Source organism: Varanus komodoensis, unplaced genomic scaffold, assembly GCF_004798865.1.
Source record: "Varanus komodoensis strain SLA01 unplaced genomic scaffold, ASM479886v1 scaffold50, whole genome shotgun sequence".
Taxonomy (NCBI): Eukaryota; Metazoa; Chordata; class Lepidosauria; order Squamata; family Varanidae; genus Varanus; species Varanus komodoensis.
In genome coordinates, this window is record NW_025336088.1 from 806,851 (window position 1) to 834,460 (window position 27,610).

The following is a 27,610-nucleotide window of genomic DNA, read 5'->3' on the forward strand; positions in this document are numbered from 1 at the left end:
ACACTTGAAATGGAAAGTCACACAAGCACCTCTCACCATCTCTGGCTGTAAAATACCACCACATTAAACCTTCGGCTCCTGTCCTTGCACAATGTCAAAATCAGCCACCTCTGGTGGTTGCCTCATTCTTCCTAATGGCAGGGCTACCCAAGCTTTCAGCGATGAAGCTGGATCTAGGAGTACCAGACTGCGAACTTGATTCTTGAGGAGGCATGCAAATCCAAACCTAACATATTAAGCTGTATCCTTCTGAACCACCAACCCGTAAAAGCACCACCTTGTCAGGACTGAGTATCAGAAGCATACTGATAGCACCTCACCCCAAACCCCAGAAAGACCTTCCCTAGCAGGTCCATGTAAGTATTAAAAAGCATGGTGGGACAGTACCTTGTATGTTCCTTTAACTTATATACCACTGGAGCAATCAAAGTTCTCCAAGCACCACCTTCCAGAATCAACCCTTTAGCTAGCAGAAGAAACGCTAACAAGTTCCAACCCCCAACCCAGAGATCTTACGCAGAAGTACACTGTAAGAGATTATATCAAAAAGCAACAGCTGTTTTTTCTTCTTTTTTCTTTTGAAAAAGTATTTGGTTCTGCATCATAACATTTTGTACAGATCCTTGTGCTGAGCTGAAAGTGCAGTCTCTGCCTGTGAAAATGGGAAGGCTTTTTCTCCATGTTCTAGGATCAGGCTTGCAAAATATTTCCAGTTTCTGGAATATGAAGATGAATTTGTTTGAAAAAGTATGGAAGCAGCAATGCTTTCTCCACCAATAATGACCCTTGAAAGGACACTATGTCATGATGTACCATCTTTTCTCCTAGGATAACACAGGGCAAAAGGAACACCACCACTACTTTTGTGTGGTGGCAAAAAAGTACAGGAAAACCTCCTATCTGCTGTTTCAGTTACTGCAGTTCCACTTAACCGAGGCTGACTGTGGTCTCAAAAGAAGATCCGATGCTTCAGAGCACAGCCTGCTCCAGGGGAGTTCATCCTGCGTCACGTTGCATCACATGTTCCGAATTCAGTTCCCGGTCCCGAATCCAGTGCCTACCCTTCCCGGGGGCAGCACACTGTTCCTGGCTGTCTGTGAAGAGACACAGAGCTGCCCATGTGGGTTTTCCTCCTCTCACCTGCCTGGTCCTGTGCACATCTGTGCAACTCTAAAAAAATCCCATTTAATTATTGATGGTAAACCTGTGAATAATCAAATTTGCAAATTTAAACCCACAAAAGTTTCAGCTTGACTGCATATAGTGTTCACTACTATCCAAGGTTTAAGGTCAAGGGTTCCAGCTCAGGGGCTTGGAACCCATTCCTCATGAATACAAGGATTCTACTGTATTTTTTAAAAATAGAAGCAGCAGCAGTTTCTATCTCTGCTGCTGACCATAACAAACATAAGTAATAGAAGAGCAATATTTGAGCAGCTTACCAAGGTTGAATGGCCTCATTATCCTGCACATCCTTTTTGTTTCTCCCCTTGAAATCCATGAATGTACTCAAAATGATCCACTCAGAAATCTGTCACAGCACTTGTTTAGTGGCAGGATACCTCTGCCAAACAAAAAGATGGAAACAAACAGAAAGGGAGTTAACAGCATCATACTTTTCTTATGAGTTTTGCAATGTCCCTAGCCATTTCTAGGGACACAATTCTAGCCTAGAAGAGTCCATCAAAAAATATTAGGTAGGATTCTAAGAAGTTGACTTCATAGAAGGAACATTTCCTGTCCCTTCCTCCTGCAGCCACCTCAAAAGCCTCTCTGCTTCTCTCTGCTGAAGAGGGGAGAGACTTGCCTCAAGTAAAGCTTGAATCCTTAGGAAAGTTCTTAAGAAGGTTCTCCTCCACTTTCCATCACAGCCTCCTCCATTTCCCTATTGTCCAGGAAGACCCTTGAACATGGATCACAGGGAAGAGATTTAGAGTTTCGTTAACACTCAATAGTCAAACTTCTTTGGATGTCCCTGATCCTTCCAGGAACTTCCTTAAGTTAACATGTCACAGGATCCAAGCCATTAAGGTTTTATGAGATCAAGAGTTCAGTCATTCAGTCTCTGTAAATGTCTTTGTATTGCTAGAGAGAATGAACAAAGGAAAATTATATATACCTTTTCAGAACCCTGACCTGATGCATAGCTCTGCTCCTTGCCCTCCAGCAGAAATTTGGAGAATAGATGCAGGTCTGAGATCCTCTTCAGGACTGGAAGCAATCCTCATTATTGTCTCTTCCACTGCCAACACATTTAGGAAGTTGTCAGAAACTATATATTCTGTGTACAAGGTTTTTCAAACTTACAATAAAATGCTGGCCTGACGTGGTTTTATTGCTCTGTTATTTTAAATTATAATACTGGCATTTGTTTCAAAATGATTTTAATGTATTTGTATCCCTACTTGGAAAAATATTTTGAAATATTTACCTATTGTTAAGGAATAATTAAATTAATAATAATTGTTAAGGAAGTTTTTGATGGTTGAAGGATGGTAGATGGTGATAATTTGCTGGTTTTCATTCTTGTTATAATGCTCTAGTCTTCTTTAAGGTTTGCTATATTTTAACATATTTTATGACTTTGAATGATTGGAATATATTTTGTAAAACCACTTCAAGAACCTTGTCTATGATAATAAATTAAACAATAAATAAAAAGAGTTATTTTCTGGAATAGCAACCAAGAATCTTGTGACAGCTGCACAGCTAACAAACTGTAAGTATTAGTCCTCAAAAAACTTGGGCAGGAATAAATTTGTTAGTCTTTAAGGTGCCGCAAGACTCTCTGTCACTTTTGCTTCTACAGACTGCGGAAACCGTTATGACAGAAGGCACTATTTTCAGGAGCATCTTTTTCAAAATGGCATTTTGATGCAGAAGCTGCTTCCAATACACAAGAGAAATAAGGCATGCTGTGTGTGTTTACATAGATACTAAAACCAGATAGAGGGTCAGCAAAGAAAATCTGGTTCCTGTCAGAAGTGAAAAGCACTTTGCTAAGCTCAGCATGATATTTGAAAGCATTTGCTGGCAATTTTATTGCTTTTGGGTGGTGATGGTCCAGGGGAGGATGTGCATAGTCTTTGGGTCCTTCACCGGTTCTGTGATCCAGCATGGCAATTCAGAGGCACTCTGATTAATAAATCACATCTAATATATAGAATTATTTGATATAGTTAAAGTCATTAACATGGAAAGCCCTTTGCTACAACTTTTAAATCACTGAAAGTGTCTTAGGCCAAAAGAGAGAGAGAGAGAGAGAGAGAGAGAGAGAGAGAGAGAGAGAGAGAATGAGAGAGAATCTATTTTTGAGGCTTGAAGGTGAAAAGCTGATATGAGGGATTTATACCAAGAACAAAAGGTGTGGCAGCTCTCTCTCTTGTGAAAGACTAGCAGAGAGCCGATCCTGCGTTCTGTTGAATACACAGTATATCTGCAAATCACTCAGACAGAAATTGTAACCTTTGCCCTCAAAAGTTAACAAAATCTGTTAATGTGCAATACCTTTTTGCCATCAGATGCTGTCTGGGATGATCCCACACAGGAATAACCTGAGGACACATAAGACAAGCCAAAGCAATTCTCTCTCTCTCTCTCTTGTTTACAATACAACAGCTTTGCCTCAAACAAAACTCCCCCACCACCTTCCATCCATACTGCTCCATGCTCCTGGCAATTGTTGGCTCTTTGAGCCAATTTAGCAGCCTCAATCTTTCCCCAGAACATCCAGCTTTCTTGAGAGGTGTGCCAAGTTGCTGCACCTGGGGTATACAAACAAATTCTGTTGGTACAAAATAGGAGCAACCATATCACTTGGCCTATTTCACTGGAGGAGAAGAGCAGGGGGCCCCTATTTGGACATTTGACCTAAGAATTCATAGGTCAGATTGTTTCACAGGACCACCCTGACGCTGTTCGATATTTCAGCTTTGCCAGAACTAATCCAGACTTATTTTCTGTTTAGATGACATGTGTGAACCTTTCTGAACACTATTTCTATAATATTCCCAATAGCTTTCACCAACCTGGAGCCTCCAGATGTGTTAGACTACAAATCCCAACACCCCCAAGCAGAATACCCACTGATCATGCTAGCTGGGGATGATGAAAGTTGTGGTCCAAGACATCTGGGAGGTACCAGGTTGGGGAATGCAGAATTACAATAACTCTGTAAGATAAGCAACTATTGCTATACCCTTGATGTCAAGGGGTGTCTTGCAGGGAGAACAAGAGATAGAAGCTTGCCTAAAGAGTTCATCCATGGCTGAGATGAGATTCTTGGGGGGAAGGGTTAAGAGAAAACAGCTCAGAAATTCTCACTTGGATATACAGACTGCAATTCTAATGTACACCAACTTGAGAGCAAGTACCATCATACCATTGCATTCTCAGTTACCTTGTATAGGATTGGGTTGTCAGTCTGCCCTCTATCAGACTTCGGTGGTCTCATGGAAAAGAAGAATCCTGTTTGTGAACGAATTAGTAAAATAATTTTCTAGGGGGTTATGGAATTATTATTTTGCTATTGTGAACTCCAGGGGATGGTGGAGGACAGGATTGCCTGGAGGAATGTTGTCCATGGGGTCATGATGGGTCAGGCACAACTAACATAACATTGAATTATTGTCTAATACAGGAATATATCATTGCTTCTGAAATATCATTGGTCCTATTATGTAAACTGTACCATGGCCACAAGGCTACTGTTAGGACAAAATATGGAGAAACAGCATGGTTTCTTGTAGACAAAAGTGTCAGGCAAGCATGCATTTTATCTCCCTATCTGTTCAATCTGTACATAGAACATATCATAAGGAAAGCTGGATTAGGATCAGAAGGAGTAAAACTTGGGTAAAGATGCATCAGTAAGATATCTTTGTTCATCTAAGCTTGTGTTGTTTATTTTAGTATGCTCTGTTTCACATTCTTTTTTATGTACTTGTTTATGTTAAGAAAAAAATTTTCAAGAAAGTTAAGATATGCAGATGATATCGTATTAGAGGAATTGAAATGACTCCTGATGAAAGTGAAAGAAGAAAGTGCAAAAGCATGACTGCAACTGAACATTAAGAAAACAAAAGTCATGACTACAGAAGAGTCACACAACTTTGAGTCAACAGTGAAGAAACTGAGATTGTGAATGATCTTGCATACCTCACTTTGGACATGCACATGGTAGGCATGTCATGAGTGGATTGGCTGGAGCTGAGGGTCAAACTAGATGGCCCAGGAGGCCCCTTCTGGCTCACTCTGTTTCTATGTTTCTATCATCAATTTTAACAGAGACTGCAGTCAAGGGATTAGAAAAATCCCAAGACTACTTGGAAAGGCAGCAATGAAGGAACTAGAAAAGATCATCCAGTTTAAGGACATTTCACTGCAGACCAAGGCCAAGATCACCCACAATATTGTATTTCTGATCTCTGTGTACGGACGGTGAAGAAAGCTAAGGAGAAGAATGTTGTGTTTGAAACTCAGTGCTAGAGCAGAGCTTTGCAAATCCCTTTCCTATTTTTAAAGGAATTTTAAAAACCTGTGTGCATACAGCATACATTTAGTCTGTATGCTGTGGCCCTTTTAATTCTTCTTATAGATGTTTAATTCATAATGTTTTAATTGGTTTTTAATCTGTTTTTACTCTGTTAGTATGTTTTATAAACTGATTAGGAAGGTCTAGGCAAGTATAGGCAGCCTATAAATACATGTAATAAATGAATAAATAATTCCCAGGGCTGTCAAAACAAGACTTTGCAGAGGGCACTTATTTATAGAGTTGTCATAAGTTAGAGACAACTTAATGGCACATAACAAAAACAACATCTTCATTTTTAATTGACCAAAATTTTGAAATGGTCTTGCCTAAATCATGGACTTTGGAAGACTCACAAATTCATCCAGTTAAATTGTTACTGATAATGGGTATCCATTCTCACAGCCATCAATACCTGTTCCCATTGCTGGAAGGAGTAAAGATTTGTGGGAAGGAAATAAATGGGGACATTCCCTTAACTGCTGCCCCCCACAATTGCACCCCTGCCCCATGTTTCCAGAAAACCAATAACTTCTATATCTTATACACATGTTGGGTGTAAAGAAATGTGCTTTAAAATGAAAATGGACCAATTTGTTGCTGTATAATAGGGAGTAAGCAAGAAATTGAGTGACTAGGATTGAGAATGTGGGGATAAATAGCAGGGCAGCAGCCAGCAAATTGGGAGTGGAGGGGCACCTTACCCACCTACTGCCAAAAAGTGGCAAAAAAGCTAAAGCAGCACAGTCAAAAACTAGGATTATAAATTCATTTCCTTGCAGGGATGGGGACTTGTTAGCAGAGCATTCTGTCTCTGCTACTTCGGCAATTACTCTTGTACATAGATGAAACAAATGACATTCTGCTCTCCCTCCTTTATAAGTGGCCAAGCAGAACTCATCACCAGCCTACCCATGGCAAGGACACCTACTGTATCCTGCTGCCTGACAATATCCTGAAATTGTCTCCTTGATCCAACACAAGACAAAGGCCTTCATCACTTGTCCCAGGCTAGAGAGATTTCCTGGTGAGCAAGTTGGCACTTCTAGGGATACAGCAGTTCCTGCAGCCCTCACTGCAGCTTGGCCTCCAACCTGGCCTAGTGTTACCCCAAGGTACCAAGGCAGGCAAAGCTGAATAAGAAATTCCTTGTGAAGAATTCTAGCTAGGGTGTTGCCTGAGCTGGAGGTGGACCAATCTGTAGCGGCCCTATTACAAGACCAGGAACATCATTTCCAAGCTGCTTGAAGGCTTCTTGGGACCCGGGAGGGGCAGGCAAACAGGATGGGATGGGGCGGGGGGAAGGATGAACAAGGAATGTAGAAGTGGTTACATTAGTGGAAAGGTAATTTCCTGTAAAATTCTCTGTAAGCTCTCAATTTGACCTGTGGCTGAATAATCAGAGCCACTATCTCCTTAATCTATTAGTAGTTGAAGGTCATGCTGCATATTTCCTGAAAGGCAATTATCTTCAGACTATCAAAATACCAAGAAGGCATTTTAAAATGACCCAGAATTTTTGGCTCGCATAAAGCACTGTGCACATAAAAGCTGCCTTGCTTGAGCAGATCAGAGATCCGCCTTGTTCAACAGCAGTTAGCCAAATGCCTCTACAGGCGTTCATAAGTAAGACATGAAAAGATGCCTGTGTTTTTTTCACTCAGGCAAAATGTGTCCAAAGCTCACAGAGACTGTCCGAAATTCCCCTTTGCCCTCCCTATCTAATATTGGCGTTCCTTCTTCCTCGTTGCCTATTCTCCTGCTGCCACGGTGTCCCTGAGGACTAAAAGTGATGCTATATTAAATGCGGGCAACCTGCCTGCCCTGCCATTCCCAACAACAGAGCAGCGGTGTGCAAGCGGACTCCTGCGCGGAGGGAAGGGACGATGCTGTGTGCGGTCCTATGCCAGCTTGGGCAGCGAGAAGTCCTACAATTCCCAGCGTCCCCCGGCCAACCATGTTGGGGATTGTGGAATTTATTTCTGGCTAAACAGGCGTATGACTGCTTGCACCCGAACTCCTCCTCCCCGCCGTTGCCGCGGTCCCACTGCAAATCGCGCCGCTGGAGCTGCTGCTGGCCCCAGAAGGGACGCTCACTCGGGCGCCACTGCCCGCAGAGTCCGCCGTCCCGCGCCATCGCCCTCGCAAACCGAATTCGCAATCGAAAGGGAAATTCAGCCGCTACTCATTGGCTTCTCTAGCACATTTTCGCAATTCTCAGATCGTAACTGGAAAGCGAGAGCACACTTAAACCCCAACCAGCTCGCTCAGGCAGCGCTTCGTGAAGGAATAAATGGAAACACCGCACGTGACACCAACAAAGCTCAGAGCAGCCACCGCCGCTCTTTTATACGTGCTGCTCAGGCAGGAGCAAGGACAGCCTGCTCGCCCGTGGCGTCACAAGCGGGCCTTTCGGAAGCCGGAAGTCGGAAGTGCGGCGTTTCGGGTTGGGTGACGTGTAAGAGCGCGCTCTGGGAGTCCAGTCCAAGTGGATGAACGGCAACCATGGAGGGGCTCTATCACCAGACCTACAAGTGCGTGCGTGTTTTGGGGGGTGGGTTGTAGCCACGGGAATTTGTCGGGGTGGGTTTGACGTATACATAATTGGAAAGTTGCGGGGAAGGCGTGGGTAATAAGGGGTGGGAAGTAAAGAATGCGAGGTAACTATGGAAGCCGAGGCAGCAGTGGTACTTAGCACGTACACACACTATGTCATTTCCATAATCTTATAATCTTTAAATCAACTCTGAGAGGTAGGTCAATAGCCTTATCTCCATCCAGCCATGTGGGGGGAGACTGGGCAAGAGCTGAGCTTGTTTGTTTTTTAACCGCTTGAATAATTCTCTGGGGAGCAGCTATGTTAGTCTGTTGCAGCAAAGCAGCAGAGTCTTGTGGCACCTTAAGGACCAATACATTCATTATGACATGTTTCATAGACTCTGCCCATTTCATCAGAGTACTACCGAGTACTTGTAGCTTTGGAAAGATGGCCTGGGTGCTGGTATCATCTACTGGTTCCTGGTCCTCAGTCTAACAAGAATGCCCATTTGGTAGGTGGAGGAGTAATGTGTTGATCAAAAAAAGGAAACAGAAGAGTAATAGCTTTATTTGCAGCAGTTAGTCAGACTAATGAAACAGCATACTCAAATGCAGTAGCATCTGTGAAAACAGTGGTTGGTGTTCTGATGCACTTTTCCGATTCTTAGGTCAGTCTTTTAGCTGCTCTATTGCACCAGCAAGGAAGGATGTTGTTTCACCTGTACGTTTTTCTTCTCATGATGCTCCCACAAAGCCTTTTAAGTGATACCTTGTACTTGAATGTAGTGCAACAATTAAACATGCATCATTCTGGAATAACCATTAATATTCACAGAGAGCTGGTGAAACCAGACTTCTCTTTAGTATCAACTGAAAAGCACAAAGCAATGTGCAAACTTCAGCATTATGTTTTCATTGTGACTGCTAAACAGAACAGGGCATATTCGAAGAAGAAGAAAAAAGACTGAGTTTAATGGAAATATCTTTAGCTTGTAATGGCAAAATGGAACAAGCATTTTGTAGATCTGTAGTGCACTCATGGGGACGGCAGAGAATGAGGTGGGTAGATGGGGTCATTGAAGCAGTCAGTGTGAGCTTAAGTGGACTCCTGGGGATGGTGGAGGACAGGAAGGCCTGGAGGAATGTTGTCCATGGGGTCGTGATGGGTCGGATGTGACTTTGCAACTAGCAACAACAACAGTGCACTCATATGCACGCTTTACTAGGGCATAAGTCTAAATGTATCAATTGGGACTTATTTTCAAGTAAGTTTTCATAAGATGATAACTTAGCCCTGTTCAGAAGTCCTTCATCTGTGAATGGTAGGAGAAGAAAGGGAGGCCACACGTAGTGACCTTTCCTTGATATACTATTGCCTAACAGCTTTGCCCTTTCTGACATTTGTATATTTAGGGAAGTTGTGTATCATTCTGCTGAATGTGTGTAGGGCCCTGTTGGATCTTCACAAAATTTAGGTTAGAGGAGCAGGACTTCCTGGAAGCAGAGACGTTGGAGGCAGGTCCAGCTCATGTGATTCCAGTTCCCCTCTGTAAATTGGACTTATGCTTGGGCAGTAATGTCTAAATTAGGACTAGTGTCTGCTACAAAAATATCTTGGCTTGCTTTGACAAATACTGCAACTTCCTTTATAGTTAAACTTTATTTAAAACTGCACAAGTAGTCCCCCAAAATGAAAGAAAAACAAAAAGGGCACTTTGTAGTGATAAAGTGGGCAAATTTGCTTGTTTACACATCATATTTGTCTGTTTTTGCATTATAGTGTGGTTTGCAATCCAATATCAGCAATGTACTAGGGATTAAACATACATGCACACACCTCTCTCTTCTGGTGTGGCTTTCGGAGCTAGGGTAACTGGGATGCATTAATGGCCCCCAGACCTCCCACAGTTGCCCAACTCTTCCTTAGAAACTAAGAAAAAAACATTTTCTATTAGCTATTTTATTTGTCCCAGAAATCCCTAGTACATTGCTGATATTGGATTGCATTTTTGTTTTCTGTATTTATATATGTGAACTTAATTACAGAATTCTTAAAATGTCACAAAAATTAAAATAAAACCCAGAAACTAAATTAGCGGTTAAAATGTACCAAACAGCAAATAGAATGTTCTCAAGTTATTTTTACTGGAACTTTTCAGAACAAAGAGCAATTAGGAGTGAATTAGACTGAAGATCACAATAATTTCCACTCTATGTATCAAGGAAAAAAATGTGTCACATGAAGTAAAAAAATAAAATAAAAGATTGCTATGCACCCAAAGCATCTACCAACATACCAGTAGACCTCTTGCTTGGTTGTCTGCATCATTCATCTAATTATCCTTAATGCATCAGAATTACCAATCTGTGGAATAGGATTCTTTTGTCATTTAATGTGTTACTGCTGTGAGTTTCTCTCTAAATAGGAGACATGCTTTGAAGCGTAACTCATGCAGAAACACAGGCATGGGCTGCTCCCATCAGGGCCATTCTTACATATTTACACTGTAAAAAGGGGATGGGCAGCTTTTGGCCCTCCAAATGATTTTGCCTGTAAGTCCTGTCACCTAAAAGTCAGCTTAGCCAATGTAGAGGGATCACTGGAGTTGTAGGAAAAACATTTGGGGAGCCACAAATCAGCTGCTCTTCTATAAAAGTCAGTGTTTTGAGATGTAAGATTGAAATACGCCTCTTGTTTGAATTTAGGGTCGAGGCTAAATTATGCAATTTGTTACATGGAGCTGCTCCTTTACCTTCGTTTTATGTTGAAGTAAACATACAGGTCCCAGACCCAGCTGGGGACCACTGTGGGGGGAATCCATGAATATCAGTAGGGACGTTAAAAAAAAAGTCTCCTCATCAGCAAGTTTGGGGTGGGGGGAGTGGTTGATGGGAAGGTTTGAATCTCATCCCACACGTGGTGGGCCCAGTCTGGATTGGGATCCTATAAGCTCACTTTGAAGTAAAAGAAAAAAATGAGGTTCAACTGCATGCGATGCAAGGTAGCATGTAATTTAACTTTCAGCTAGCAGTAATTAGACACTGATACAGGGAGAAGACTGTGAGAATTAGAAAGAGAGAATGAAATTTACTACTATAGGTAAATGGAAGAAAGGAGGAGGAAATGGTCTTTGGGTGATATAAGACTGGAAAAAATTCTCTGGGCAAGACAAAGTGGGAAGAATATGGGGGAACAATGAGAGGAAAGGCAGCAGGGAAGAGCAGTGCAAGGCTTGTGGCCGTGGTTGAGCATAGGAGGAAAAAGGCAAATATGGAAGGCAAAATAAGAAGAGTAGAAATGAGAAGCAGCAACAGGAAAGGAAGCAAAAAAGAAAAATGGTAGAGTAGTAGATGGACATAATGCACATCTGAGCAATCATGATAGGGCAACTTTTGGGAAGTAGGAAAGGGAGAGCTTTGTGAAAATTCAGAATTGAGAAGGTGAGTAGTTGCAGTAGCACGATAATCAAGTGATAGTTAACTAAGACTCTCAGGTAATCCTATGCATGACACTGGTAGCTTCAGAAGCACATTTGGTGTTTGTTGTATCATCTGAAATACGATTTCAGATGACACAGTATTTCAGCATCCTAAGTATGTCTCAGCACAGTTAAGAAATCATGGTTTGCTCTATGGTTTCAGCTTACCAAGATTGCTTGTGTCATCTGGAACTGGACAGCTCAACCCATCATGGTACAAAACCCCAGAACAAGATAGCTGCTTGGCAAGAGTGGCAGTTGCTGCTTCTGCCAAATGGCTAGCCAAAGAGTGATGCTGTTTGAGGCAGCTGTCAGAAGCATCCTGGCTTCTCCTTGTGGGGTAGTGCTGTTTCCGCTCATGGGCACCTGAGAAGAAAGCTGAGTGCCTGCTCATGCTCACAGCTGACAGACTTCCTCTCAGTTTGGGGCAGTCAGCTGAATGGTGAGCCAAACTCAGCTTTCAGTTGAGGCTGTCCAAGAGAGGAGCCTTATTCCTCTCTCCCCTGGGATACTGTCTAGAACAGCCTTCCCCCATCTGATGGCCTTCAGAGGCATTTGAACCACAACTCCCAGAATTCACATTCAGCAGGGGCCATTGATTGAGAATTCTGGATGTTGCAGTCTGAACATGTCTGGAAGGCACAAGGTTGGGGAAGGCTGGGGTAGAAGAATGAGATGAAAAGGAGGTGGAGGGAGAGAGGAAAGCAACTGTGACGAGCCCAGTCATCTGTCCAGTCATCATGGCTACTTGGCACATCACAGAAACCTATTGTAATTTACCATGAGTAGCTGTAATATGTGACCCTGCCCTCTCTCACATTTGCTTGGTCTGCACATGATGTTAACCATTCTGGATTTTTGTTGAATTCTGGACTTCTAATATGTGTGAACTCAACCTCACCAAAACAAAAAACAACCCTCCACAAAAAATATTATTGCTAACCATAATATTATTGCTGAAAAAGAACTGGGTTTGTTGGTGGATTGTTTAAACCATGGGTTGCTATTATATCTGAAGCCTGAATCATGTGAAGTTCATGCAAAGTTGTTTTGCCAAGTTACAAAGCTGGTTGGCAAAAGTGGGAAAACTCTGTGTGTGTGCATGTGCACACAAATACAAATATACGCTGGAATATGCTTGCCCTTTTCCAGAGCTAGCAGTAATGGCAATGGCTGTACCATCCAGGCAGATCATACTCCCTTCCCTTTGCTGCAGCTCAGAGTTGCTCTTGGCAGCACTGGGGGAGTTTTCAAGGGCTAGTCCCTGGGGCTAGTTTGTATCAGGCCACAGCTGGCTGGCTGAAACACAATTAGTAATTGTGTATAGGGAAGTCAGATGCTATCAGTAGTGCATGGAAAGCCTGTGGAGGTGGAGGGGGTTAGGGAAGGTAGAATGATAGAGGCTGGGAGTTGTGTATTTTTTATGTCCACTCCTGAGATCTTTGATCATGTAGGCTGGATATGGGTTTTCATCTGGAGTTATGTTTTCTTTGAAAACCTTCCTAAAAGTTAATTAAATAGAGATATGATGATATGCTGAAGCAAGCATTATACTTGTTTCCTCACATGGTGAAGTCAACTTGAAAATGAAACTGAAAATGAGCTGGATAAACTTGAAGGGCAAGGCTTGTGATATAAAGGGACAAGCCTGTCCCACTGTGTTGAAATGTCCTGCTGCTGCTAGCAAGAGTGAGGAGCCTTTCAGAGCTGACCCCAAGTGCTGGGTGCCTGGGAAAGACAGATACCTGTTAATCCCTGACTATAGTGACATACCTTTCTACTGTTTTTCCAAGGGGCTCTCTGATTTTTTGACTTGACTATGGGTAATTTTGCTCTCTGGGTTCAGACAACACAACATGGTGGATGTATTAAAGCCTACTACAAGCCATTGTTAGTTGGATTGGTTTATAAACCACCCTGTAGATAGACTGCTGGGTTCTGACAACACCCTAAACTACCATGGGTTATAAACCACCATGGGTTTTCATGTTGTATAAACCCAGTGTATGATATTCATTTTAGCTTCTCCTTCCCTTGCTTTTTTCTATCTCCATCTTTCCCCCACCCCTTCTGTCTACTGTTTCTTTTCTCCTCTCTGGCTTCTTGCTTGCTTGTATTTCCTGCATTTCTGTTTTCTAGCGTTCCCCACCTCTGATTATGCTTTCTCTGCCTGTCTGCCTTCCTTTAGTTCTCTCCCTCCCCACCCGGCAGTGGCAGCTCCTCTTTTTTTGTGCATGCACACACTGTTGCTGTCAGCACACCCCTCCTCTTCTGGATCTATCTCTGGTTCCTCTTTTTTATGCTCCCCACCTTTCTCTGGTCCTTCCCCTGTTCCTTTCTCTTTTCTCTCTCCACCTCTGCCCATTCCCATAGAATTGAGTGGCACAATTTCTTCATTCATTTGCATGGAGTAAGAGACGCTCCCCTGCTGAAAATTGGCATTGAGGGGAGTAGAAAGGTTGCTGCTATTCTTCCTTGGCAAGAAGAACTATTTTTCCCTGCACAAGTGAATAAAGAAATCACTTCATTCACTTGTATAGAGGAGGGATAGCTTGCTAGGTGCTTCAGCCTAGCCTTGAGGTCATTGTGGTTCCAGCCTGCAGGCACCGCACTGGGAGCAACTATACTAGGGCTTTGCTTCTGTGTTTGCATTGCATAGTCCCTTTGACTGTGTGCTTGCCTTCTTTCTGTCCTGACTGACTAGCACTCTCCCATTTTCTGCCTTTCTCTCTTCAACAGGCAAGTTCATGAAGTCCAGTCATACATGGGCCGCCTAGAGACTTCAGATAAGCAGTCAATCCACTGTGAGTAATTCATACGAGTGGCTAACCAAATTTTGATGGGGAGGGGGTGCTGTTTCCCTGAAGAAAACTCATGCCTGGAAAGATGTGCATAAGGAAAGTCATCCCTGTGCAAACTTTCTCCAAGCACAAATGCTGGGGTGGGTTTGTGGTGACTTCCTTCCACACATTGCAGCACTTCTGCTCAAGATCACTGCGGGGAGGCTTTGCCTGCACTCCCTTCCCAGGAATCCTGCTTGGAAAGAAGGAGCATGGGGATGACTCCTTATGCACCCACTTTCCCATTACAAGGTAATCCTTTTCAGAAACAAGTGTGCTGGGGTGGTTCTCTCCATGTGCCCATTGCCCCACAAAATCGGGCTCCTGGCAAACAGACGAATCCCCGCATCCACCCTGTGAAGTGGAGGAGGGAGCATGTTTAATTATTGCAAGCTGCCCAGAGAGCCCAGGTACAGATAAAATTCAGGCTGGCCTGAAGAGGCCCCAACCATGTTGCTGAGGGGAGCACACCACACACTTGTCTGTCTTGCAAGCATCTGCAGCCTTCAGATTTCAATATACTTCTTTGAAATCCTAGTTGCAAAGTAACTGATCAGTTTTGTATGAGTGAATGTTTCTATCTTTAGAGAACAATCAGGTTTTTTTTAAATAAAAATATGCATTTACTCAGTGAATTACATTTTGTAATGAGTTAAGATTTCTTTAAATATGAAATCCCTCCAACTAGTCACGTTTGTTATAGAGGTGGCACTATCTATTAATAAGCAGTGAAGTATTCCCATATGCTTCAAGATGTGAAGCTGAAGTGATGGAACATTTTTTCAGCCAGGTTGCCATGGCCATCACTTTGCCCACTGAGCCCTGTGATGACACGAGGTATTATGGATGGGGTTGGAAACCTTCATAGGCCCACCCATTTCCTCTGGTACGTAAGCCCCACTCAAGTCGCTGCACTGTCATCATTGCGTTTGGACAACCAAATCTCATTTGTGCACCCACAGGCACGCCCTTTGTTCCCACTTTGTTTCCCTCTTCAGGTGAATAGGGGAAAACTGTAGTCAGCCATAACTTTCGATGACATCCCAACTGGAGAACTATGGCTGAAGGTTTCTGAACAAGCCATCACTGAATACCTGGCCTCCAAGTCCTGTCTTGCTTGGAAGCCATTCTACGTAGTGAAAATCATAGTATTTGATGGGGGCAACCCCCTGCACAGTGCAGAAATACCATATAAAAGATCCCTGACAGATGACTCCAGTAGTCTAACCCATTTTGAACTTATTTATGTCTTCTAAGATACTTGCTGTCCCACCCAGGTTTGTATCGTCTACAGATTTGTGAAGCATTCCTCCCACCCCTTTCTCCTCCAAGTTATTAATAAAAATGTTGAAAAGTGTGCAGTCTAAGAGCATGTGCTGCTGCACCCTACTTAATACCTCCCTCCAGCTATGGTTGACTATTGCGTCCTTGTTTCTTTTGCAAAGTTCCACAAAGGGAGGAGAAATAAAGTGGAGAAGGGGTAGCGTGTGTGCATTACGCTCATTAATATCTAGGTTTGTTAAGCCCAGATTGCACCATCCAAATGTTGTCAGTGTATGTAGAGCTTACTGGCCAAATCAGGCATTGACCTGGGCAGAAAGTATTCTGCAGGTTAATATACTGAGCAATTATTTTTTGACCTGATACTACTTGTCCTGTTTCTTTTTCCTCTTCTTCAGTGGTAGAAAATGAAATTCAAGCACGAATAGACAGGATCTTCAGCAACCTAGAACGGTTGGAAATCTTTTGTAACAAGGAGCCTCCCAGCAAGCGGCAGAATGCCAAACTGTGAGTTGCCCTCCCATGTTGCTGTTTGTTGCTTGGAACATCTCCAGTATGGTGATCTGACATGTTGTCATAGGATGTTTTATTGTTATGCTGATGGTTTTGGTAGCTGCCTTCCCTGTGGCGTTGAAGGTACAGGGATATACATTTTATTACACGTATATGTGGCTACATCATGGGTCCTCAAACTAAGGCCTGGGGGCTGGATCCGGCCCACCATGCCCATTTGGACCGGCTGCACCCGCGCCCATGCATGCGCCCACCACCAGCCACCTCGCCCTGCACGCAGGGAGGCAGCAGTTTGCTCACTTGGAGAAAACCATCTCCAAGTGAGCAAGCCGCTGCCTCGTGCGCCTGCCTCGCCTCGCCTCGCCTCGCCTCGCCTCGCCTCGCCTCGCCTCTCCTCTCCTCTCCTCTCCTCTCCTCTCCTCTCCACACCCGTGCGTGTGCCCGCCCGCACCTCGCCTTGCCACACGCCCCGCCCCACCCAGTGCCCGTGCCCGCACACACTGCCCCCACCCCCTCACCAGCCCGTGTGCACCGCCAGCACCACCTTTCCGGCCCGTGCCCAGCACTGGCACCCTTCAACTGGCTGCTGAAAAAGTTCGAGGACCCCTGGGCTACATGAAGAGCTTACAAATAATTTTATCCCACTGATTTAATGCAAGTTGATAGTAAAGCTCTAAGTAAAATAACGTGCAGATCCCAAACATGAACAACCCTAAAACAAATGCAATACAGAACTCAATAAAGATGCACTGCTTGCAGAATGAGCTGATCCAGGACTGTTCCATAAAGGTTTGGCCACTGTACAGAAGATCCTGTTTTGAATTGTCTTCAGCTTTGTTTTCTTTCACTGAATGGTCTTTAAGCCAATTCTCTGTGCTTGAGAGGACAGATGGGCATCTTAAGTAAACCTCTTGGAGAAGAACAATAATCACTGAATATTATTTTGGCTTACCTTCACTTTCCCAGCCCAAGGTAATCTGGGACCTTTTGCCAGTCGTTGCTACATATCCCTGGAAAAAGGGGTCTTGGCTTTCAGGGCTGAGCAAGGCCTGACATTAGACCTTGGGGAGCTGCTATTAGCCATGGGGGAAATGGTCTTACTTGGCAGGAAGCTGTTTTTTGTGACCATGTGGTGAAGCTGCTAGTTTGGGTCCAAGCTATTTTCCCCGTATCCACTGAAGCACAACTACATTATTCAAAAATCCAGCCTTCTTTAGCTGATCCCTACATTGTAGTTTTTGAGTTTAGCAGATTTCTGTGACTTGTGCTTTCAGCCGAGTTGACCAGTTGAAATATGACACCCAGCATTTGCAGACAGCACTGAGAAACTTTCAGCATCGACGCTATGCACGGGAGCAGCAAGAGAGGCAGCGAGAGGAGCTTCTGGCCAGAACATTCACGACTAACGTATGTCTTAACCTAAAGCCAGGGGGGTTTTATGCTGAAATTAGCTCTCTTTCCTCTCTCGCACCCTTTTCAAATGTTGACAACCATAGTTCATAAACTGGGAGTTGTGAAACCTAGAGGTTCAGCACTGAAAACATCAATAATGGTGGTCATACTTCCAATAAACACAACCGCTCAGTCACTGCCAGTCTTCTCCCATAATACAAAGGTTTAGTAGAATGTTTGGGGCATATGCTTTAGGGCACATGAGGTGACAGCTAGAGCCAGCTAAAGTTTGCTGGTCCACTGTGCAAACATATCATCTTTGGAATATATAAATTAATGTCTGGCAGGGAGATTAATATGCAAGAAATTCTGTGCAGGCAGGACATCAGAGCTTCATTGCTGCAGAATAGTGTTGGTTTCATATGGTTTATGCTGACACCCTTGTCCTTTTGGGTTCAGAGTGTGAAGGAAAGGTAACCAAGATACTTCCCTTTCCTCCCCTCCTCCCCCTTTGCAGGATTCTGACACCACCATTCCGATTGACGAAACATTACAATTTAATGAATCCCTTCAAAATGCGCACCGTGGCATGGATGATCTTCTTGGCAGCGGAACCAGCATCCTACAGGTCCTGAGGGATCAGAGAGTGACATTAAAGGTGGGCATAGGATGGGGCCTTGAGCTTTTTAAAAAATGTGTGGTGACTGGGCACCCAATATTTTTGTAATCCAATGAAATTTAGAACAGGCAGATCCTAATGTAAGATTTCTTTCTGTCTCCTCCACCTCACTGGTTACCCTGCTCTGGAATTGCATACAACATAAATCTACAGTGCCTCACAGAAGTATTTGCTCCACTGGACTTTTCCATATTTTTTGTACCAGCTGGAACTGAAATAGATTTGTCATTATTACCAATTTGGGTGGGCAAGACACTCAACACTGTAAAGCTGCAAAATATTTTAATTGTGGCACAAGAGTTAAATTTAAAAAAACTGGCATCTTTTGGTTGTATAAATAGGCATTTTTGGCAGCAATTAAAGCTGTGAGTCTCCTTGGGTAAGTTTGTGTCAGTTCTGTGCATCTGATTCCAGCAATGTTTGCTTGTTCTGCCTGGCAAAACTGCTCCAAGGGGAGCATGGATGGGAAACCACAACTTTCAAGTCTTGCCACAGATTCTCAATTGGATTGTGGTTTGACCTTTGACCAGGCCATTCTAAAACATTCATGGTCTTGTTTTTAAAGCACTTTGCTGTTACTCTGACTGTGTGTTCATTCTCATTGTCCTACTGGAAGGTGAACCTGTTTCAGTCCTGCACACTGAAATAGATTTTTCTCTAGAATTGTCCTGTGTTTTGTTCCATCTCTCTTGCCTTCAGTCTTGACAAGTTTCCCAGTCCCTGCTGAGGAGAAGCATCTACACGATACAGTGGTTCTACCAGCACACTTCATCATTGAGAAGGCAATGAGCGCTGCTGCCATTGCCCCACACACTGGTTTTGCAGCATGGCCCAAAAGTTCAGCTTGGCCTTATCGTATTTTCTGTGTCTCCCACATGCCTTTTTGCAAAGTCCAAGCAGATTCTGATACGGGTTTTGTTCATCATGGCTTTCTTCTAGCCACTCTTTCATGAAATCCAGCTTTCATGGACAGTCTAGGGCATGGGTCCTCAAACAGCGGCCTGTGGGCTGGATTCAGCCCGCCATGCCCATTGATCCGGCCCACCATAGCTCGCCATGTGTGCATGCACGGTGAGGTGCTGGCTTGCTCACAAGGAGATCGTTTGGACTCACTCGGAGAAAAGGATCTCCTTGCGAGCAAGCCAACGCCTTGCTGGAGATCTTTTTCTCCGAGCGAGTCCAAAACAATCTCCTTGTGAACAAGCTGGCCCCGAGGCGCCGGCTTGCTCGCAAGGAGATTGTTTTGGATTTGTTGGGAAAAAATGATCTCTGCATACACATGCCCCTGCCTTTCTGTGCGCATGCCCCCCCCCCCATCCCTGGCACCTTTCAACTAGCTCCCTATTCAAAAAGCTTGAGGACCCCTGGTCTAGGGGAAAGTTGTCTCATGCATGGCATCTTCCATCTCAGCTGTGGAGTTACTAGTTGCTTTCTTTGATTAATGTCCTGGTCACTGAGCTTTGATTGGGCAGCCTTCTCTAGACAGAGCTGCAGTTGAGCCATATTCTTTCAATTTTATTACAATGGATTTAATGGTACTCTAGTGTTCATAGTTTGGGATATCTTTTGTATAGTCCAACCCTGATGGGTGCTTCTATGTAACTTTATCCTGGAGTTTTTATAGTTCTTTGGTCTCCACGATGCTATTAGGTACATTTTCCAACAAACTTTGGAGCCTTTCAGAAAGGAGGCAGTGCTTTACTGCAGACCTAGGCATGTCACAGCAAAAGGGGTAAATAGTTACACGACCAGCAAAGTGCCAGTTTATTTTTGTCGATTTTGTGCAACAATAAACATATTTTGTATTTTCACAATATTAAGTACCTTGTGTACATCAAGTGGTACCAGTGCCAATTAAACCCATTTCAGTTCAAGGTTGTAGCACAATAAAATGTGGAAAGGCCAAGAGATGGGGGGAATAACTTCTGCAAGCTGTTGTATCTCAGTCCTTTTTTTAGATGGTTTTGGCAACATTTTGACTCTTGGAATCTGCTGCGGCAACAGTTTCCAAATCCTTTAGGGAACCTCAAATTTCAGAGTGTGTGAGCTTAATTCTGTGCTTCAATATAAGCACATCTGGAATTGAGTCTTGCAAATTTGCTTCTGGAAAGGAAGCCATTTTCACTGTTACAATGTCAGTAGTGGAAAAATCATAGCTCAGTGATAGAACAAATACAGGAGATACGTAGGATGTCCCATATTCACCTGTCTGGTCCTGGTATCATTAGTTCAAAGGGTCAGGAGGTCCAGTGCTTGAGATTGAAGAGCCACTGTCACTCAGGATAGACAGGACTGAGCTAGATGGGCAGACAGTTCAGGTTCAAGGCAGCTTCCTGTGATAATGTAGCAGAGCTCACTGAGACTCCAAAGGTCATCTCTTCTGCTCCAAACCTGTCCTGAAAGAGGATCCTCCATGCCAGTGGTTCCTAAGGAGGTATGAGGTTTCTCCCACTTTGCTTTTCTTACTGGCCCATCTGTGCTTTAATGACTCCCTCCTTAAATCTGCTATTTCCTGTTCCTGCCCACAAATCCTTCTTTCTCTGCTTATCGCTGGCTCTAATTTACTTTCTACAGTCACCTTTTGAGCCTTCTTCCCAATTCCCCAGCATCTCTGTGCCAGCCACATGCCAGTCTCCTATCAACAGCACATAGCCTCTCCTGTGCCTAACCCATGCATTCTTTTCTCTCCTTTTCTCCCTCTACCGCCCCAGTCCTGCTGTCGAGGCTAAATTCTCAAGAGTTTTTATAGCTGCTTACACAAATAACATTTCTGCAAAGCGGTAACAAAAGATGGTTGCTTCTTTGTAATGGGTGAAAACTTGGTCCTCATAGCACTGGTCTTCAACACAACTCTGTTGCCACTTTGACAAATTGCATTGCAAGAGCACTGGAGCCACTGTTATTTAAACAAAGGCTGAATTCACACAATGCCCCAGGGCTGAGTATTAATTGACTGTGAGTTGCATTCAGTGGTGGGTTCTTGAAATGTGTTTTGTCTGAACCCAATTGTGATAAGAAGCCATTGTTTGGTAGCCACAAATAACTCATGAATAGAACCCATGGTTTGTTGTGGCTTAAAATGTGAACTCTGGGTTGTTTGTGGTTAACAAACCATGGCTTGTTATCATGTCTGAGTTCAGCCAGTGTTACAGCGACCCACATTTCAACAACCCACAAGCAGTAACAACCCACACTCAACCCTTGAGTTTGGATTATCATTTGTGAACTCAATTGATATGTTTCAGTCAATAAATATAAAGCATCAGGATGAGTAATTGCTTACAATTACAACAAAAGTTGGAACACCAAAGACAAAACTGCAAAATAAATTAAACAGAAGGTGCCACCATTTTTTCTTTGTTTATGTACATTTAAAAGCTTGAGCAGCAGCAACATATATTTGCACAAGAGATGGGAATTCTGAGAGAGAGAAAGGGGAGAGAAGGTGAAAAATGGGTATATAACAGGTACAGAACTTCTGGAACATGGATCCCAGTTCAGCCAGTGGCACTGGCCTCCAGTCTTGCACACACAGTCTCTTGGGGTTCTTCCAAATTTTCATTCCACACTCCCCAACCAGAAGAATTCCACTGGAGGGCTTCCAATTGTTGCTGTCTCTAATCCAAAGAATGTGTTAAGAATGGGATGTCTCTGCTGGCACAGAATCTACATGGTGATCACAGATTTGAGATAGTAGCTGTGGGGGCGAGGGGCAATGGTATTGTGACAAGCCCACAGCAGGGAAAGTGGATGCTGGGCAAGTCCCAGATTCCCTCATCCCACTGCTAATTGGGATGTAAAATCAGCCAGCAGCAGCGAGGAGTGGCATGCAAAGCTGCTGAGTCCACTTTGTTCCTCAGTTAGAGTAGCAAAGGCGACTCAGTTGCTTTTCCTTCACTGGGCCCCCAAGCTTTTCACATTGTGCACAAGATGTGGGGCACATGAAAATGAGGCGCGGCTGACCTAGCCTCTGTTTTTTTGGCCTAATGTCATATGGCCCATGAGAGCAGGAGGGCTCATCTTGCTTCCCCCACAAGTTTCTTTACCCCTGCTGCAGAGGGTTGGAGGCCGCTGCTTACCATGCACTTTTGAGTGGAAGATACCAAAGCCTTTGAGGCATCTGCTGTATTGATTTCTCGTTCACTAATGTTATCGATTTTTTTGTCACCTTCAGGGCACTCACAAGAAAATCATGGATGTTGCCAACATGTTGGGCTTATCCAATACAGTCATGCGCCTCATTGAGAAACGTGCCTTCCAGGATAAGTACTTCATGATTGGAGGCATGCTTGTGACATGCGTTTTTATGTTCCTTGTGGTCCAGTATCTGACGTGAGTGGTCAGAGAACTTGCCAGTGAACTGTGTTGGACTGACTTTCTTCATAGACTTCCAGCTCAACTGTGAACCTCCTGATTTCTGGATTGGTCATGATTTCTGTTTGATTCATGTGATGCTCAAGTTTGGTGGCATATATGAGTTGTGGCACTTGGTGCTAAGTGGTACGTATGAAACCACATAAACAATCCGAGTTAATGTCATTCTTCAGTCATGTTGCCTATCTGATGTTCCAGTTTAGTGGACAACATGGCTTGTGATGTACATGCGCTGCCCATATTTGTGGTCCCATTCATGGGGCCCTAGAACCCCAGTGTAATCATGAAGTCCTACAAGAAAAGTGCCCAGATGAGCTGGCCCATAATATCAAGGCTGTGGCTGTTCCATATAAGCCCGGTGAAAGCCAAAAGCAGCTGTACTTTACCATATTACGTAATGGCTTTACTATAACCCAGTGCTAGGAGGCAGGGAGAGCATCTTGTTTTCCATAATGGTTGAAGTAAATAGACATCCTCATAGATTTTTTGCGGGGTAGCGATGGATATTGTGTCTTGCCTTTTATCTTGGATAAGCAGATAATAAACACTGGTCTAATTACAAGGAAGTAACTCACTTCCAAACAAGTCATAGTATGAAATGTGTTCCGGGATCTTGTGATGGCTGGCTGGAATGAAGCCCTGGATGGGAAGAATCTAGGGACAAGAAGTGGCGCAATGTATGTGTACATACTTCTAGAAGAGGGATAATATGTTGGTAAGATCCTTGCAAAATGTTACTTAGAAAAGCATTTATTGTAATAAGGCCCAAGAGTCTACAGCATCTCTGCGGTGTTTGTCCCAGTTAACAGACAATGGCATCCTGCAGAGCAGTGAATTAAGTATATGCATTGTTTTTTCTAGTCCTCACAGATACAAAGGGAGGTATAACAAAGTAAAGACAGAATTTAATGACCTTTGCAAATGCAATGTATCATCTCCGGGATGGTTTTACAGGACTATGACTACAAACCTATGCACATTCTACAAGGGAGTAAATCCCATTGAACACAATGGACCAACTTCCTGGTTAACTGCATAGCACTGTTCTGTAAACATGCCCTCCCCCAACTTCTAGTATCTCTTGAATCCTATTCATTGCCTTCACTATGCACATAGTGATAACTAGCTGTAGGGACCCTGTTTGCTTGGAGGGTTTCTTTTAGGTAGCTACAGTTAAATGTGCACAAAATGTTCCCCTTGATGTAGACTCTGTAAACTGTAGGAATCCTGAGGCAGCTATTCTGTTCTAGCTACAAAATCTTGCTGGAACTTTTCTGGTTGCAAAGTGCCTCACAGTCCCACTCAAGGCCGTTGCTTGAAGCCTTTCTTACTTCAAATGCATTAGCACTAGTTTTCTGCCTTTCCCTGAAATATACATCATCATGTCACGTACAAATTGCTATCTGGGCCTGTTCCTTTATAACTCCTTATTTGATTCTTGCTTCATTCATACTGATATGAATAATGTTTCAGTTGGTATAAGCAGATTAAAAGCACTTCCAAACTAGGCTAGGTAAATATTCAACTTAGCAATTGTGATATCACTCTGCTTTTTGTTCTCTGGTATTTTAAACATATACTTGCCTCCCCAAGTTGAAGTTCATTTTCTTTCCTTTTCCTTGCCTGAAGTTGAGACGCTTGCTGAGACATCCATAGCTCTGGTGTCCTGCTGCACATTCATTTTAAGATAGAATCCCAACAATGAGAGTGTCTGTGATGCTGTTTTTGCTTTGTTTTTGTTTGGTTTTTCAGTTCCTAATTCTCTAGATTTTAGCTGTGTAGTGGTGGGCTGGGAGCAGGGGAAAATACTATGAGAATATGTGGACAGGTTCTGTAAAATATTAGGTAGTCCAAGAGTCTGGCAACCTAAACAATATTCTGCCAGACACAGACCTCTCTTCTTTGGAAGTACCCAGCTCTGTGCAACTTGCCTTCCACAGCCCCTGATTATGTAGGATAGACTAAAAGGGGCTGCAGTGATGTCATGAGTATAAACATTCAAGTTGATGCAGGGGGGCAGGATTGGATTTAATTGACTCTTTTTAAAAAAGAAGTTTAACAGCCTGATGAGAGCAAAGAGAGGAACTGGGCTTGTGAGCTACATTCAGTGGAGTTGTGTATATGTGTGGTAGGAAGGGATCCAAAAGCCATGAAGTCCCACACAATAACCCTCCTCACTCCCCTCATCAGCCTATGAAAGCCAGGGCACAGCAGACTATTGGCCAAGACTGAGATGTGAGAGAGAGAGAGCAAATTGTTGGAGTGAGTCAAGCAGGATAGTCAGCCTCTTGCTGACGAGGGCAATAACCCATCAAAGTCTAACTGCCACGTGGCCCATAGGACAGTTCTTCCCTGACCAAGGTGGCCAATCACGAGCTACATACATGACATTTTAGTGGACTGGCACCCCATATTGCTGAACTTCTTAACCCAAGTGGAGAGTGGGTAGTCATACGCCTTTTGACTTCATTGGACCACAGTGGAGGTGCCAAAGTTGTAATTTCAGGAAGTCCTTAATAAATGTTGTAGCTTGAACTTTGAGTTTAATTCCATAGATACCTCAGGAACTTCTGGATCTGTTAGTATAGGAAAAAACCCAATGAGCAATGAGGCAATTCCATGTGGTTAATTATTTCCCCGTTTGGCTCTCTTCCAATGTTTTCTAGGCTGTTGACGCCATGGAATTGACGTTTATCATGTGTAGTTTTAGGTTTAGATGATTTCAGAGTACAAAAGAAGGGAATACCCTTCTTTTAATGTTCGTTAAACACTGTGCTGGAGATAAGAACTTCTCCAGCTTGCCTTGCTTCCTCTTCAAATGGTTTATTAGTTGCTTTTGTACTCAAGACTGTTATACTCTCTAAATAGTCTTTTGGTAAACTAGGTCTGCCCTCTAGTGGTGGCAAATGACCTCATTCACTGTGCTGAAAGCATTTTAATCCTATGGCAGGGATCCTAGCCTTTATTCATTGACAGATTATGCATACTCAGACCTCCACAACTTCAGTCACAGGATTGACAGTGGTGACCTGGCATTTATTTATGTACTGGAGCAGGGAACGTACAACTGTATGAGTAAAGTGGAGAAACTGACAACTTCTGAAAGTGCAGACTCTCTCTTTCAGAATTATGCCATTGTCTTGTGCTGGGATGCAGCCCTGTGAGCTGGAAGAGGGTACAGCTGCTGTACATGCATGGATGTACACATCCAGAGCCATCTCCTGTTCACCCGTAAAACTATCTTAGCAGGCAGTCGGTATGAAAAGGGCATTGTGTGCCATTCTGAGTCAGAACATAAGGAGGATTTGCTTGGTAGATCTGTATGCTTGCATAACAGTCTAAAGTTGCATTTCATTAAACCTTGTTGTGGATGGATCATAGCACTAGATAGAAACAATTTCAAAGGCTTATCATGGTAACAGGAGAGTTGCCTTCAATGTGATACCAAAGGCCAAGGATGCCATTTTAGCTGTGTTTAAAAGGAGGAGTTTTGAAGTTGGCTGGATGGAAGGAGATGCGAAGGAAGAAGGGCCATTGTATCAACCCTGCTGAAAGACCTCAGTAATAAAGGTTTTTCACCTGAGCTGTAACCACTAGCAGTCATCCCAACAAGCTGTACAGAGAGAATGGGGCCAGTCCACCAGTCCTGCTGGTGAAAGAAAAGTTTCCCTCTCCCCCCCCCCCCATCCCAATTCCCTTTTCCTTGTGTGTCATGTCTTTTTAGATTGTAAGCCTGCAGGCAGGGGCTGTCTTGTTTAACTGATTATATGTAAGCTGCTCTTGGAACTCTTGGAGCCTTTTGGCTCATGAGGGGCATAACAGTATTTCAGATTAAATAAATATAGGGTAAATTAAAACTAGAACCAGCTACTCCAGTCTTGTGTAAAAAGATATTCTTTAATGTATAAAGACATGTGGCTATACATGTAAACCAAGTGCACACACCCACCAGAGATCTTTTGACACTGAACTATGTACATAGGAAAACTTGTTACCCAAAAGCTGAGAGTCAAGAGACCACAAACTAGATCCTGGAGACAATTCTTTCTTTTATTAAACACTCAAAATGAATGTAGCTGTCACATCAGGGGTTATAACAAAAAATACATCAACATCAAGGTGGTTATAAATCTTCAAAAATCAGAAGTCTACCTAGATGCAATAAGATATATAGAAAGTGTGTGTTAAAAAGGGAATTACGGAAGTGTGGCACCTTGGAAAGGACCACTGTAATTCAAGCACTGAGGAAAAGCAGCACTTAAAACTAGCCCTTGAAGGGGGATGCCAATACCAAATCAAAAATCTGTGAGCCTGGGTACCTTTCTAGCAAAGTTGGGGTGTGAGTTGAACCCATAGCAGTAGGGGAGAAGGAAGGTTCAGTATGACATGGTTTAATTGGGGAACTGATTTGGGGAGAACTGGAGGGCATAGTAGACTACATGGAAGAAAATGCAGAGCAGCTTAAAAAACAAAAGGGAGCTCCAGAGCCAAAGATTTTGATGGTGGGATGGAATATTAGGAAAACTCTTGTGAAACAATTACAAAGCAAGGTCTTCCTAACTCCTGATCTGTGAGTACTGAAAGCTCTGTTGAGCTCCTGGAAAAAGAAGGGGAGGTAGTGAAGGAAATGGAGGCTACTCTTTGGGCAGCTTTTTTGGATGGAAAGCACCCTTCAAAAACCCAGGGATATGAAGTGCTGATTTTATCTCTCACAAGTTTCAGTAATTACTAAATTTTCTTTTCAGGGTGCATTTCAGTGGGTCAGACATTGCCCAGTTTTCATGTAACAACGTGCCACCTTGGGTGATGCTGCTGTGGGTTTCTCATTGTGTTGGCGGCTGCCATGTTACTTAGGGGTGTGCCTTAGCTTCTCATTTCATGTGAACCTAGTGAGGGAAGGTTGGGTTCGTTTACAAGCCACCAAGAAGCTATGGACGGTTTTAGAGTGGCTTGTCAGCCACCCCAACATGCCCCAGCCATG

At 43.5% G+C, this 27,610-nt stretch overlaps 2 protein-coding genes and 1 long non-coding RNA gene across 6 annotated transcripts in view; 2 read left to right on the plus strand and 1 right to left on the minus strand.

The window, feature by feature from the left end:
- Window positions 1-1,813: 1,813 nt before the first annotated feature.
- On the minus strand, window positions 1,814-4,558 carry LOC123031778. Its single transcript, XR_006416386.1, has 4 exons — window positions 4,400-4,558; window positions 3,508-3,554; window positions 2,120-2,242; window positions 1,814-1,903 (listed from the first exon to the last, which is right to left on the minus strand). It is a non-coding gene; the product is annotated as an uncharacterized LOC123031778 (long non-coding RNA).
- Window positions 4,559-7,953: 3,395 nt separating this feature from the next.
- Window positions 7,954-26,487, plus strand: GOSR2 (golgi SNAP receptor complex member 2). Of its 4 annotated transcripts, none has more exons than XM_044447067.1 (7): window positions 7,997-8,067; window positions 13,739-14,008; window positions 14,290-14,354; window positions 16,070-16,178; window positions 17,459-17,591; window positions 18,094-18,234; window positions 22,430-26,487. In XM_044447067.1, the coding sequence occupies exons 3-7, from the start codon at window positions 14,315-14,317 to the stop codon at window positions 22,589-22,591; spliced, it is 585 nt and encodes a 194-aa protein (XP_044303002.1). In that variant the 5' UTR covers window positions 7,997-8,067; window positions 13,739-14,008; window positions 14,290-14,314; the 3' UTR covers window positions 22,592-26,487. The 4 variants fall into 4 exon arrangements, with proteins under 4 accessions (XP_044303000.1, XP_044303003.1, XP_044303002.1 ...); XM_044447066.1 differs by having other exon boundaries at window positions 8,016-8,067; window positions 13,690-14,008; XM_044447065.1 differs by lacking the exon at window positions 13,739-14,008 and having other exon boundaries at window positions 7,954-8,067.
- LOC123031760 (la-related protein 6-like) overlaps window positions 22,697-27,610 on the plus strand; it is a 32,792-nt gene continuing 27,878 nt past the window's right edge. Inside the window, exon 1 of the mRNA XM_044447064.1 lies at window positions 22,697-22,755. The gene's annotated coding sequence lies outside the window, so the exon portion shown is untranslated. The remainder of the gene's footprint in view (window positions 22,756-27,610) is intronic.